General features: G+C 41.7%; 1 protein-coding gene and 1 long non-coding RNA gene across 8 annotated transcripts in view; one reads left to right on the forward strand and one right to left on the reverse strand.

Moving 5' to 3' along the window:
- The window catches only part of VPS13D (vacuolar protein sorting 13 homolog D), a 104,779-nt gene extending 102,626 nt beyond the window's left edge, over window positions 1–2,153 (forward strand). For all 4 annotated transcript variants that reach the window (XM_072026949.1, XM_072026950.1, XM_038166774.2 and 1 more), the window contains one exon: window positions 428–2,153. In XM_072026949.1, coding sequence (XP_071883050.1) covers window positions 428–559 — 132 coding nt within the window. In that variant the 3' untranslated portion in view covers window positions 560–2,153. The remainder of the gene's footprint in view (window positions 1–427) is intronic.
- The window catches only part of LOC106017649 (uncharacterized), a 33,345-nt gene that overhangs the window by 18,970 nt on the left and 2,035 nt on the right, over window positions 1–12,340 (reverse strand). The window contains exons 1-4 of one of the 4 annotated variants that reach the window (XR_011804678.1): window positions 6,925–8,024; window positions 6,724–6,801; window positions 4,063–4,236; window positions 3,133–3,207 (exon numbers count right to left, since the gene is read on the reverse strand). This is a non-coding gene — a long non-coding RNA (uncharacterized lncRNA). Of the gene's footprint in view, window positions 1–3,132; window positions 3,208–4,062; window positions 4,237–4,724; window positions 4,950–6,723; window positions 8,025–12,340 lie in introns of those variants that run through there. The other 3 variants (XR_011804677.1, XR_011804679.1, XR_011804680.1) reach the window with 3 other exon arrangements.

Below are 12,340 nucleotides of genomic sequence, written 5' to 3' on the forward strand. Positions count from 1 at the left end.
CATGTAAAAGATAATCAGAACTCTCACCTCTAAACCCATTAGTTTTTTTGCTTCGTTACAGTAGTTGCTCAGGGTCTGTTTTACAGACAAGGTTACAAGCTCACCCCTGACCCAAGTCAGTTTACATTCCAAACAGACAAGCCAGATGAAAGGTAGGAGAGGAAGCGAAGGAAATAACTTCAAATATTGCAAGATGTTTCTGCTCTCACCCAACAATACCTAAACTTTGGCTACCTGCCTGTCTGTCTCATTTCTTCTGTGCTGCACCTCAGCACTGAGAACAGGTCTCCACTGAAACATTTCTATTCCTTTACAGAGACTTCAAGCATCGGCGACCCAATTTCTTCAGTTAATGAAGTAATAAAAAATACTCTGCTTTAGATAATAGTAGTGCCAAATTAACAATAAACACATTTATTTTTTGCAGGTCACTGTGCAATCTGAAGTTCTTGCAGTAAAACTCTGTCAAGAAATAAACTATGCAAAGAGCCTATATTATGAACAACAGCTTATGTTAAGACTCAGTGAAAATCAAGAACAACTAGAGCTGGACTCTTGAAACATCTTCCTTACCAACAGAGTGAATTGCAAGAATCAGTCTGGAGCTGATGGTATTCTGTAACTAAAGAAAATACTATATGGGAAGGAAATAAATATGATTTTAGTATTTAACTATATGGAATCATTGTGAGTAAGAAAATAAGTGTGGTGGGCTTTGTTTTGTTTTTAAAGCATTAGTTGTATAACTAAGATACAGCTGAAATGCATCTGTTTCTGGGAGAAGCCTGTATTTTGCTAACATGTATATATGTAAAAGTGTTTCTTGTAAATAAGAAGGTACAGACCAGGGTGTTGGTATAAACAGAAGTCTGTTTACTGTGTAAAGAAATTAAAGGATCTATACTGAGTCTTACTGCAGTACCTGAAACCACCTGTTCTCTCTCTCTTTGCTTTTCACAGTTCAGGAATCTAGGTAAGAGTTTAAAAACAAAAATTGAGTTAACTGCAGCTGTTGGAGCACAGAAGTCCTGTAGTTTTAACACTGTAATTAGGTGTATTGATTTTTTTTTTCTTTTTTTATCACTAGTACAGCTAAATGTATGTATACCTAATATTCCACTGAAATGTCATTGTTTTTAACAAAATAATTGTGTTATGTTAAATATTGCAGTGATGACTCACTAGCTCAATTACATTTCCAAAATACTAGAAAAGATAAAGCTGAATCTGTACTGATCCAGAACTCAGACTTAGCAAAGTCTGTACTTGTGAAGGCTTCCAAGTTGTTTTGAAAATAGTTGAAGTGAGCAGCCCTGGAAACCAAAATCTTTAACTTCAGTTTTTCCCTCCACTCTGATTGAGTGTAAATATAGTTAGCTGGTTATTGTAGAATTCTCCTAGCACTGGAAATGCCTGGGATGGGGGGGAGAGACATCACTGCATCATTTGTCTTAATGACAACCTCTTCAAAATTAAACTTTTTGAAATAATAAAAATAATATGTTTTTTCAAGTGTTGTATATCAAATGAGTATTTGTCTCATCAATTTTAACCAAGCTAGAGATTGAGGAATGTAACAGAAGGGATACCCTGCAGGTAGGTGTGTGGATTTGTTTTTGTGGTTTTCTTTTTTTCTTCTTTTTTTTTTTTTTTTTGGCTTCCACCCCACTCTAGTTTTCATGTGTGCTCCCTGGAGATAGTTCAGCAACTGTGCTGAATATTTGCATGCAATACGGCACTCTGCTATGCAAGGTTCAAATGTGATTACACGATTTTTGCAAAACTGTTCAGTAACCTTTTGCAAGTTTCAGGAGCCTTATAAGTGTTGATTTTGTAAGCCTTTGACTCAAAAATAAGAAGTCCACTATAACTTTACTTTCATCTTAAATTTACCTTTTTATATCCTTTATGGTAAAGGCATACAGGAATATTTTTATACTGAAGGTTAGAAGTAAAACTGTTTTTAACTCTTGTACTGTGAAAGGCGGAGGACCACTGTGTAAGGACAAAATGTAGTATCAGTGGATGTGTGTATGGTCTGTGACTGGAAATCAAAATCCACAAAGTCCATTATGCAAATGAAACTGATTTAATGCACCACTTTTGTATATTTCTTTGTATAAATTTAAGTAAAGTGTAGAATTCAACAAGTGCATTGGCTCAACAGTGCTTTAACATGTCAGTCCCGTTGGACTCTGCTACTAAGACTTCCTGCTTCTCTCCCCTGTAGAACTCTTTTTTTAATGCAGAAAATGTCTAGTTGCTAAAACTATAAAGTAGGTGGGCAAGGTGAATAAAAGTAGTTCAGAGCTCTGTGGTGATAAGTTACAGGCAAAAGGCTTGCATACTTTGTTTCGCAGCAGGTAAGTATGGAGCTGCTAAGCAAACACCTGAAAAGAAGAATGATAGTATACCCATTGAGCGACCTGAACCCAGAGAGTCACAGGAGGTAATGGATATAGCTAATGTATTTTATTTCTTTTGGAATGTGCATAACCTGTTTTTTGGCTGGTGGTAACGATTAAACAGAACATTACTTAAAACTTCAGTGTACCCACTGCCCTTGATGTATAAGAGTGCCATGGACTGTTAACTGGCTTAGATTATTCTATGTTACAATGCTGTTCCAACATTGTTACTGTGCTCCTTTCAAGTACAGTGACTGAAGTTGCTCATTCCTATACAGACGTGCAGAGTTTTCTCTTACGGGTACACATACAGTGCTGATTACGAGGAGTGATCTACAGCCCTACATGCAAGAAATCCATATCCTCACTGAGCATTCCAGAACAAATTCAATTAGAACTCTGGATTTCTTCTATGATTTTTTTTAAAAGCTCAGATATTACTTGTTGCTGTAACCCAACTATTTTTATATTATTTCAGAACTTTTACTGTGGACTTCCTATTGTTATTGGCACTACTAGCATTATTACTAAGTGAATAAATAGAACTTTCAGATTCCAAGAGCCATACTCAAAAATAGTTTTCAGAGGAGGTAGAGAGTAAGTGCAGGTCTCTAGCTTTCACTGAAATTCTTAAATCAAACACAAGCTGTAAGCAGACAAGACAACATAATTCTGTTTACCAAATTATGTAAAGTTTTAAGCTTCATGAAAACAGTATGCTTACCCTTTAGCTTGGTTTCATTTAAGGAGGAGGTATGACTTACAGCAATAAAAGCAGATTGTCTTGATATTTCAGAAGCTGTGGAGAAAAAACAATTACTGATGAGAGACAGAAACCCATCTTTTTCCCCCGGACTCTCTTTAACACACAGCTAATACAATTCAGGAATGAAAATACTTTTTTTTATACTCAGTTGCTCAAGTATCTATAAGAAGCTGTTGATAAAGTCTCCATGCAGCCACCCACCTTCACATGCTGATAAAGGTTAAAAAACCCCATCAACAACGAAGGCAGTATTTATGAAAACAAACAAAAACACATAACCCATGCACTGATAATGCTAAAGTAGAAACACTGCTACTGCCTGTTAGCTGTAATTAATTTTACCCAGATTTTGATGAAAACTGTGCAACCTGTTCTCTGCCTACTCAGCCCAACTTCATTTTCTTACTGTAGCATTTTTTTTTTTTAATGCGTGAGCTACTTTATTTAAAGTACAGGCAGTGAAACAGGAAATACAAAATGAGATATGCCTGAAATAAGGTAAACAGCATGCAAGATGTGGATAATACCCTTCCCTTCCTTCTGCTCTTGAATAGATTTTTCTAATAAATCAGCTAGATACTAGCTGAACATCTTAAGCTGTTTATCAAAAAAGTGCAGTGCTTACATTTTTGTGGAGAGAAAGTAAGTGGCTAGAAGTTCCACATCTCAAAATGGAGACTAATCATAATGCATGCTTATGACAAGGAGACTTTGATCTATTTGCTATTCCATTTCCTAGACTACATGATGTTTTATACCATTTATCTATTATCTCATCAGTCCTAGATTTACTTTCTAGGATCATAGGCCAAATACATGTGTACATATACATACACACACATACCAAAAAAAATTATTTTTCCCCCCATAACACAGTTTAGCACTGACCTGTTTCCTACAACCCAAACCACTAGATGATGACTCCTTCATGAATAACCTCACGTACTGTGCTTCTCTTCCTTGAAGAACATTGCTCTATCTGTTAATCACAGTGTTTTCACCTCTGGTACCTTGGTGCAAAAAAGCAGCTTTCTAGGTGTACACACTCCAGGTTACAGGCAACTGTAAAGATTTAAAAGCAGAAAAACAAAAGACACATCTTAATATAACATGCACAAATACCTAACTTGGTTTCTCATAAAGAAACACTGCATATGGTTTGTGTGTATGTATACATAATATATATAAATTTCTTTAATTTTGAAAAGTGATAGCCATACTCCTAATAACCTCTATTCTTAGAAGCATAGTTGCTATAAAGAAGGAACACAGAATTACATGTAGTTCTGAAAAATCAGACTAAGCCTAGAGATTTGCATTCTATTCCAGACTCCTGTAACATTCAAGCTTGATGGTAGACTGTTAATCAGCACACCTGAGGATGCTGTTTTATCACAGGTGGGGCTAGGACCAAAAGAATTCCACCTCCCCCTTTGTAGCATTGGTTCAAACTGATTACAGCCTAGTGGTAGCTGGACTGATAATCTGACAGCCTTAAAAAAGGAATCAGGACAGTTCAAATCTATCTGCCTCACTAACACCATAGTTACCTAGCTAAGAAAATGTTTCATTATCAGAGGTCAGCACAGTTTCTCCAAGGCAGAGCTGTAGTCCTTTCCTAGTTCTCTATCATCAGACTTTCTGGAATGGGAGAACATGAGTAAAAACAGCACCAGATGTGTACACAAGGTTGGGTCCCCACACTGTGACTGGATTTGCACGTGTCTCAGCTATAATACAGTGCAGTGTTAGTCATGAAAGGAGGTCTGCCAAAAAGAGGAAAAAAAAAAAAAAGTTACTCATTAACCACTGACAAACAGTGAAAATTTCTTTCCCTATTTTCCCTCAGTGGAACTACAGCATATTCAAGTATAGAAATAAAAATAATCTTGGAGCTAAATGCAGTTACATAAGAGGTGCATACCTACTGCATTATATCAATTCTATTACCGGCCTGCTGTACAGTTACATTGTCTCAATGCAATCGGACTCCAGAATCACAAGGGGTTGATTTGGGGGTGGGTGGTTTGGGGTTTTTTTTGGTAACTGACACACTGCTGCCCAAGCAATGTGCCCAGCACATGCAGTTCTCTCAGGGGATAAGAATAACCTTGTACCTCAGGCCTATTCTGGTCTGACTCAAAAGTACTAAAAGGCCATGAGAGAAGTAAACAGCTTTCATGTGCGTTTACATTTTGGATAAATGGATGGGTCACCCAAAGGACAAGGATTGTGTATGGAGGCTACATAATGGTTGTTTCTGTGCACTAAAAATGCCAGCCAAGAAAACAAAACAAAACAAACACACCACTGGATACTCTGGATACTGCAGCTGTAGAGAAATTTTTAACCAATAGAGAAATCTATCAAATCAACCAGCCCTCAGCACTCTAGAAACCGCACCAGTGAACACTTGCATTGACCTTGGTGGATGACTGACCATACCTAATGACTTCAAGGCAAGCACCCCCCAGTCAGCAGTGCAAACAACAAGGTTACAGAAGAATGATGTGGCAAAAATTTGTGCCTGCATATTTAGATGAGGAAAACCACCACCAACAAAAAAAAAACAACACCCTTTTCAGGAGCAGACACCCCCCAACACATACAAGCACAGATCCTTATTTTGATAAGGCCCTGACTGCAACTCAAACACCACCAGTGGTCTCTCCCCCAAAGTGTGCACCACTGAACCTCAGACCTGCTTTGAAAAATGTTACCAAGCAGAGTAAGCACAGCAGAAATTTCAGACATCTCACAGAAGCATCACAGCATTCATGGGGGAAAAAACAAACAAACAAGCAAAAAAAAAACACAGCAGAATTTGACCCAATTTCAGGCAATTAAAGTACAAAAGTTAACAGCAGTTCAGTATCTTAGTCAACCACATTAACATGCAGTGAAGTGCACAGGACCTGCACCAGAACCCGGAACCTTGCTCCCACTTGCTCTTCCTTACCACAAGGCCTGCCTGCAGCTTTGCAGCACCCTAGCTCACAGTTTCTACACCAGCACAGCGGCAGATAAATGAGAACAGCACTAGCACAATCGGGTGGCAGCACTGAATGGCAGGTTGGGGTGTGCTCCTTTCTGGGCTCATGTGTCTCCCTGCAGTCACCTGCAATCTACCAGACAACTGAAGCCTTTTCCTCTATTTTTTCCCCCTCCTCTTTTTAATCATATAATTCTCTCATATGAGGACAATGCTCTTGCAACCAGTAACATTTTAAAGTTAATTCTTAACATTTAAGCAGAGAAATAGAAAAATATATGCAAATTTAACTAATTCAGTAATACCTTTTACAGTATTACCATGCAGTGAGGGGAACAGCCCAGAAATGTAAAGACTACACTTAACACTCCTTTCTGTGACAGAATATGTCTTTATTTGTGGTACAATAGCAGTTGCAGTATGTGTTATCTGAGGGTTAGGCAGAGACAAATATACTTAGCTGTATAGGCACCCAAATTATAGCAAGATCTATTTGCTGTGGGTTCCTGGGGAAGTTTGAAATAACTCACACAAGGCACACAAACACACTTTCTCACCTTGCACACACCAGCAAGACTTCTGGACCCACCGGTTTCCTTCCATTGTTCACCCACGAATGCTGAAATGTGAGCAATCTGCAATTGAAACCATGTCACTAACCAATCAATGAGCCCTGCACGCACAGCCCAGTGCTTATTCCACAGAATAAGCATCTCCATCCTTTCTGGGTTACAGTCAGCAACACTTCTTCCCACTACCTGCACTGTAGTAAGCAACGGGTTTCCACCCTAAGCAAGACACACAGAAGAGTCTCAGCACTTGCTCTCACAGAGACAAGGGGAGAGGAGGTATTTCTGGAAGTCTGGCTCCTATTCAGAAGAGAAATGTTTCCTTTGGCTTGTGAAAGTTGCTCAGACTGAGAGCAGTAAGAGGCTGAAGAAGCCAGCTTTCTATTCCCTGTTCCATTACTCTTTTTGATTGGCACTTTAATGAGGGCGCTAGGGGTCGACCCCCTGCCAGGGGGCTGGTTCATGCCCCGTTTATCTCACAGTCCATGTAAGACTAAAATAACACGCCAGGCTGAGTTTCACTGGCTTGTGATCCAACAGCCCACCATGATGGATTGAGTGACTGCAGCAAGTTGGCAGCTAAAGTGTGTTGTAACAGTATCTTTCTGTCAGCACAACACAATGGATTTGCTGATTCCTGGGTTTTCCCAGTGTTCACCGTCACCATCGGCTCCGAATTTTCTAAAGTTCATTTTCCAGGGGGCTGCAAAGTGATAATAAATAACATACCAAAGGTTATGCCAAGCTTTTCTTCCCCTCAACTGCCCTGCTGCTGACAAAGTAGGGCTGTGGTGCCAGCTTTACTGCAGCTGCAGGAGCAGCCCCGAATTCCTATTACTCACTTCCAGCAAGGGGCAGCTCTATTACTCCTCTCATGTGAGCTCATTCTGCCAGGGATGGCCTGGAGTGCAGGCCGTGTCACCCCGAGCAGCGCAGGGAATGCCATCGGACAGGAGAGGAGGTTGCTAAGTATGTCTCACTGGGAGAGCTGCAGGCTCATTTGGGGGCCAAGTTCACAGAGTGCAGATACAGAGTGCACAAGCCACAGATTTTGTGACCCCCTCACTTACTTTGCACAGCTCAGAACCATGAAAATGACCCATAACTGACCAAGAAAGTCTGGAAACCCCACGTGAGGGACAGATTATGCTTTAGACCCCTTTCTTTAATGTTACAGCATAACCTCATATAGGTTTTATAGTAAAAGCCAAGCAAGAGGTTTCTTTCCTTTAAAAAATTAGTTATTAGGGAATGAACTGAATTTTTTTTAGCCATCTAAAGAAGTGCTGCATGCACTACTGTAAACTAAGGCTTTTGTCTCTATGCCATTTCAATATACTCTGTGTACTTTTTATTCTCCTTGCCACAGCCTGTGAAATGAACAATGCACCTCAAATGCAGGGGAGAACATTCTTATCTTCAGCTGTTGCCACCTTAACCCCTCCCAGCCAGAATGAGCAGATGACCTCCACAACCAAACAGGCTTTTCACTTATCTTATAATGATTTTTCTTTCGGCAGCCCAAATTTCAACAAGCTAACTCCCCCACTCCCCCAAGTCAGACAAATACCCCCTCAATCCCCAGGCTAATAAAAATAAGGAGGGTGAATGCCATTTCCTTGCTTAGGGGAGAAAAATTATGTACGTCTGTACAACTGTCTACAGTTCCTTGTTTCATTTAGTCCTCGCACGAGGCAGTGCAAACAGCCATAAATACTTTGAAACGCAACCTGAGAACTTCAAGTGCCCCAATATCAGTATGTTCATTGCAAGCAACCAGAGCTGATCTTGCTTCACCCCTTCCCATTTCTAGGGCACTAGATCCAGCTAACTCTGGGCAAACTCAAGTGTGGTCCTGCCAACAAAAGGAGTGACTGATACAGCAAATGAGCAAGGAAGGTAAGAGCAATGAGAAAATGGATGTGTACAGGACTTGAACAGGGAGAAGGCACAGGGATATGAAGAGTGTGATGGGGAAAAGGGGACAGACTGAGGAGCTGCTTGAAGAAAATAATGGCCGCTCTCAACAGCAGCTTTCTACATTGACAATATGAATCACTCCACACCACAGATTTCAACTTGTGGTGCTGGAGAAACAAGCCTCATGAGTTACAGATCTGTGTTTGTGAAAGAGAAGAAACGTTCTTAACTGCAAACTGGCACAGCAGCAGCACACAGGGTCGCTACTGGAGCAAGTCTCTGCTAGCAGAGAGGTAATTAGCCTAATTCTTTGCAGAGCTCCTCTAGAGAATCCAGTTCATAGTTCTGTGCACCCCAACACTGTAGCCTGCAGACACATTACTCATCCAGCTTTGATCTAGCTACCTCAGAGACTGCCAACAATACCGACACAGCAGAGTGAAACAGAAGATGTGCTGTGAAAGCGGTTTGGAGCTGTATTGAGGCCGTCACCAGTCAATCCACCTAGCCAGTTCAATCCCAGCTTGTATCTGCCTACACAAGCTGCTGCAGCCAAGCCCTAAATGCTCCTCAGGGGAGAGCCAGATACACCTTAGCACACTAACACAGAAGAGGGCATATCAAGCATACAGCCAGAAAGCCTGGGAATTATTAGGAAAAATGAGTGGGTGGGGGAGCTCAAGGGACCAGTGGGAGGATGCGGGAAATCAGTAACACTGATTTGAATAACTGGTAACAATTATTAGATCTTTTTTTGGTATGAATCATCTCTCAGAGACTCACCATTTGAATGATGTCACTCAAGGGGCAGTAAAAAAAAAATACAGTAGAAAGAACAAGCCTCCCCTGACACAAGGGTTTCAAGCCATAAGGTGAATGGCCAAACAGGTCTGGGAAACTTCACCAACATGTCTGAAAGGGAGTGAGTTTTATGGTGCACATACACTCTAACTGGCAGATCAGACAGGCAAATTTGTCTTTAGGAAAATCATGGTGTTACTTAGAGCTCTGCTGAATCTCTTCAAACCGATGGAAAAAGAGTGGCCTTGCTCATCTGGTGACCGCTGAACTTGTCCTTACCCCATTGGTGGCACTTGCATTTGAAAAACAACAGTCTGCAAAATTAGTCAGCCAGAGCCATCCCCAGAGGACAAAAACAAATTCAGAACAACAAACCTAAGGCCCACAACAAGCAAACAAAGTGAATTTGAACAGAATCCATTCTGGGATTGGGTTCACCAAACGTACAAAAATGTTCCTGTCATTACAGGGGAAGGGGCAGCAGAGAGCAGTGCTGCCTTACGCTGATTTCAACTATTTTTTATTTTTTAAACAACTGCACAAGAAGAAAAAATGATTGATAAAAAGCTAGTAGCATCAGCAACAGCCTGATGCAACAGGCAAGCTCGGGAAGCCAAGTGCAACCCCACTACCATTCATACTCTCACAGAACCACGTCCCTTTCTGTCAGTAGAAATACTGAGCTTCCACATCCATTCTACGTTTCTTCCTCACCTGCTGGGCAAAATGCTGAAACATTAAGAAAGCAAAATAACATTCTTGTCCTCTGGTACGAGAGGACAGAGTGACCTGGAAATGCTGAAGGTAAGCTCTACAACAGGCATGGCCATTCCAGCCCCCACTTTGGTGAATCCTTCCCCCCAGTGCAGGAGCCACCACAGCTCCCACTCTGCTGCAATGCTGGGCTGGCCCAAACGCACATCTGGACTACACGGTAACGTCAGTCTGAGCTCCTGTCCTTCCTCAACACCCAGGAATTTGGGATACCAAGGGAGATGCTGTCAGTACTACTTTGCAGCCAATCACCTAATGTAAACCTGGCAGTGGCTGAGGAGCTGTATGTGAACCGAAAAGTGCATGTAGTGCGAGAAAAACTTGACCTCCTTCCCAGATCCAAAATGGGGGAGGGAAACCATCATTCTGCACTGAGCAGAGCAGGAGGCAAAGCTGAAAATACTGCTCCAGGAAGGCTCGCAGCTCCCTGAAGTCAGCGCTTATCTCTAGGTTTATATAATGATCTTTCCATTTCAGACACAGAGCTCCTGGCATTTACCCTCTGAAGCTTCACTACCGGTAAAAGTCTCTTAAAACCTCTGCAAGGACCTCTTTTACGGAATTTGAGCACACACACACAAAAATACAGGACTGGAAATGCTATGCAGCTTCTAAGCAGGCAGCTTCTATTGGTTTCACACCTTCCTTACCTACAAGGAGCGAATAGGAAGACCAGAGAACTCAAAGTTCTAACTTGAAACATTAATTTTAACCTAGAGAACTAGGGTTTAAGTGCTCTACCTGATATTACTTTCCAAAGAACTTGCCACCCTATTAACTTTAATTTGCTTGGAGCTTCGGAGATGGGAAAAGAAGCAGTAGGCATTTTGGAAAAGGTCAACAAACCAAATTCTGCCCTTGGTTCCATATCTCTGGAGCAAAGCCCATGATTTACATAGAGGTCATGTGAGTAAGAGCCAAACTACACCATGTACAGTTAACAATATATATTAGTAACTGAGAACAAAATTAAGCCTAGCGGTTAGCATAATGCTATGTTTTTACAACATCTGTCAGCAATTATTTGTATTTACTTGCACTGCAAATGCAGAAGAAAAGTCAGAGAAATATAAACATCAGAATTCCCTGAATTCCCACCAGTCTTGCATCTTCCCACAAAGAAACTCTAATCATTCCTGTTTAGACGCTATTTGTTCCCTGCCCTCTCCAGCATGGAATTTCTTCCCAATTCTCTATGACCAGAAATTACTGGTCCTGGTTCTACACTGGAACAAACACTAAACCCACTGCAATTAGTGGCATAAACTTCAGTGCTCTTAAGAGAGCAATTAGACCTCTAATACTTTCTGGACTCCAAACAGCTAATCAAACTCCTTTCGGTTCCTTCTCTCCCTTTGGCCATGCCTTGCGCTACAGCAAAAAGAGGAGGCAGGGAAAGCAAGGGTTGTGCTCTACTCGAGTTGTACTCCACCTGTGCAATGCAGGGTGAGGAACAGGTTAGCTGGGTGAAAAGTTCACTGCAAGCTGAGCTGTCTGTTTCTCTTGCTTAATTTATCCGATATTTGGCTAACCTTGCTCTGAACCCAGCCCCCAAGACCCCCTTCCTCTCATCCCTCCCCAGCGGGCTCATGTCAGCCAAAGACACCGCCCCTTATCCCCTTCTCCCTGACCCTGCTGAATGGAGCGGGGGCTGGGACGGAGGGCCAAGCACAAAGCCCTTGCACTGGAGAGATAATAATTATTTATGCTCGAAACTCCAACAGGCCTCGTCCTCAGGAGCAAAACTATCAGTTCCACAGTCAGCAACATTTGCCTGATATCATGTCCAAGTTTATCAGTTTTCCCAAGGCTGGATGGCACCCAGCCCGCACACCCCCGCTCTGCACCATGATGCTCGTCCAGGGACGTGGTGCTGCCTGAGGAGCTGGCAGCCTAAAACGGCCCCGATCCACGCTGGCAGACCTTGTAGGCGGACTGGCACACCGCTCCTACTAGTTGTACCCATGTCCAAGGTATCAGTTAGCCCAGTATGTCCATTGCCTCCTTTCTGCAGCTCGAGAGAGAGCCTCAGAAAGGAACATAGCAGACACAATATTGCAGAAGGCAGAGCATTAACTGCAATAACACTGGGAGTAAGTGGGAAGATGCT

The sequence above is a fragment of the Anas platyrhynchos genome, chromosome 22 (genome assembly GCF_047663525.1).
Source record: "Anas platyrhynchos isolate ZD024472 breed Pekin duck chromosome 22, IASCAAS_PekinDuck_T2T, whole genome shotgun sequence".
NCBI classification, from domain to species: Eukaryota; Metazoa; Chordata; class Aves; order Anseriformes; family Anatidae; genus Anas; species Anas platyrhynchos.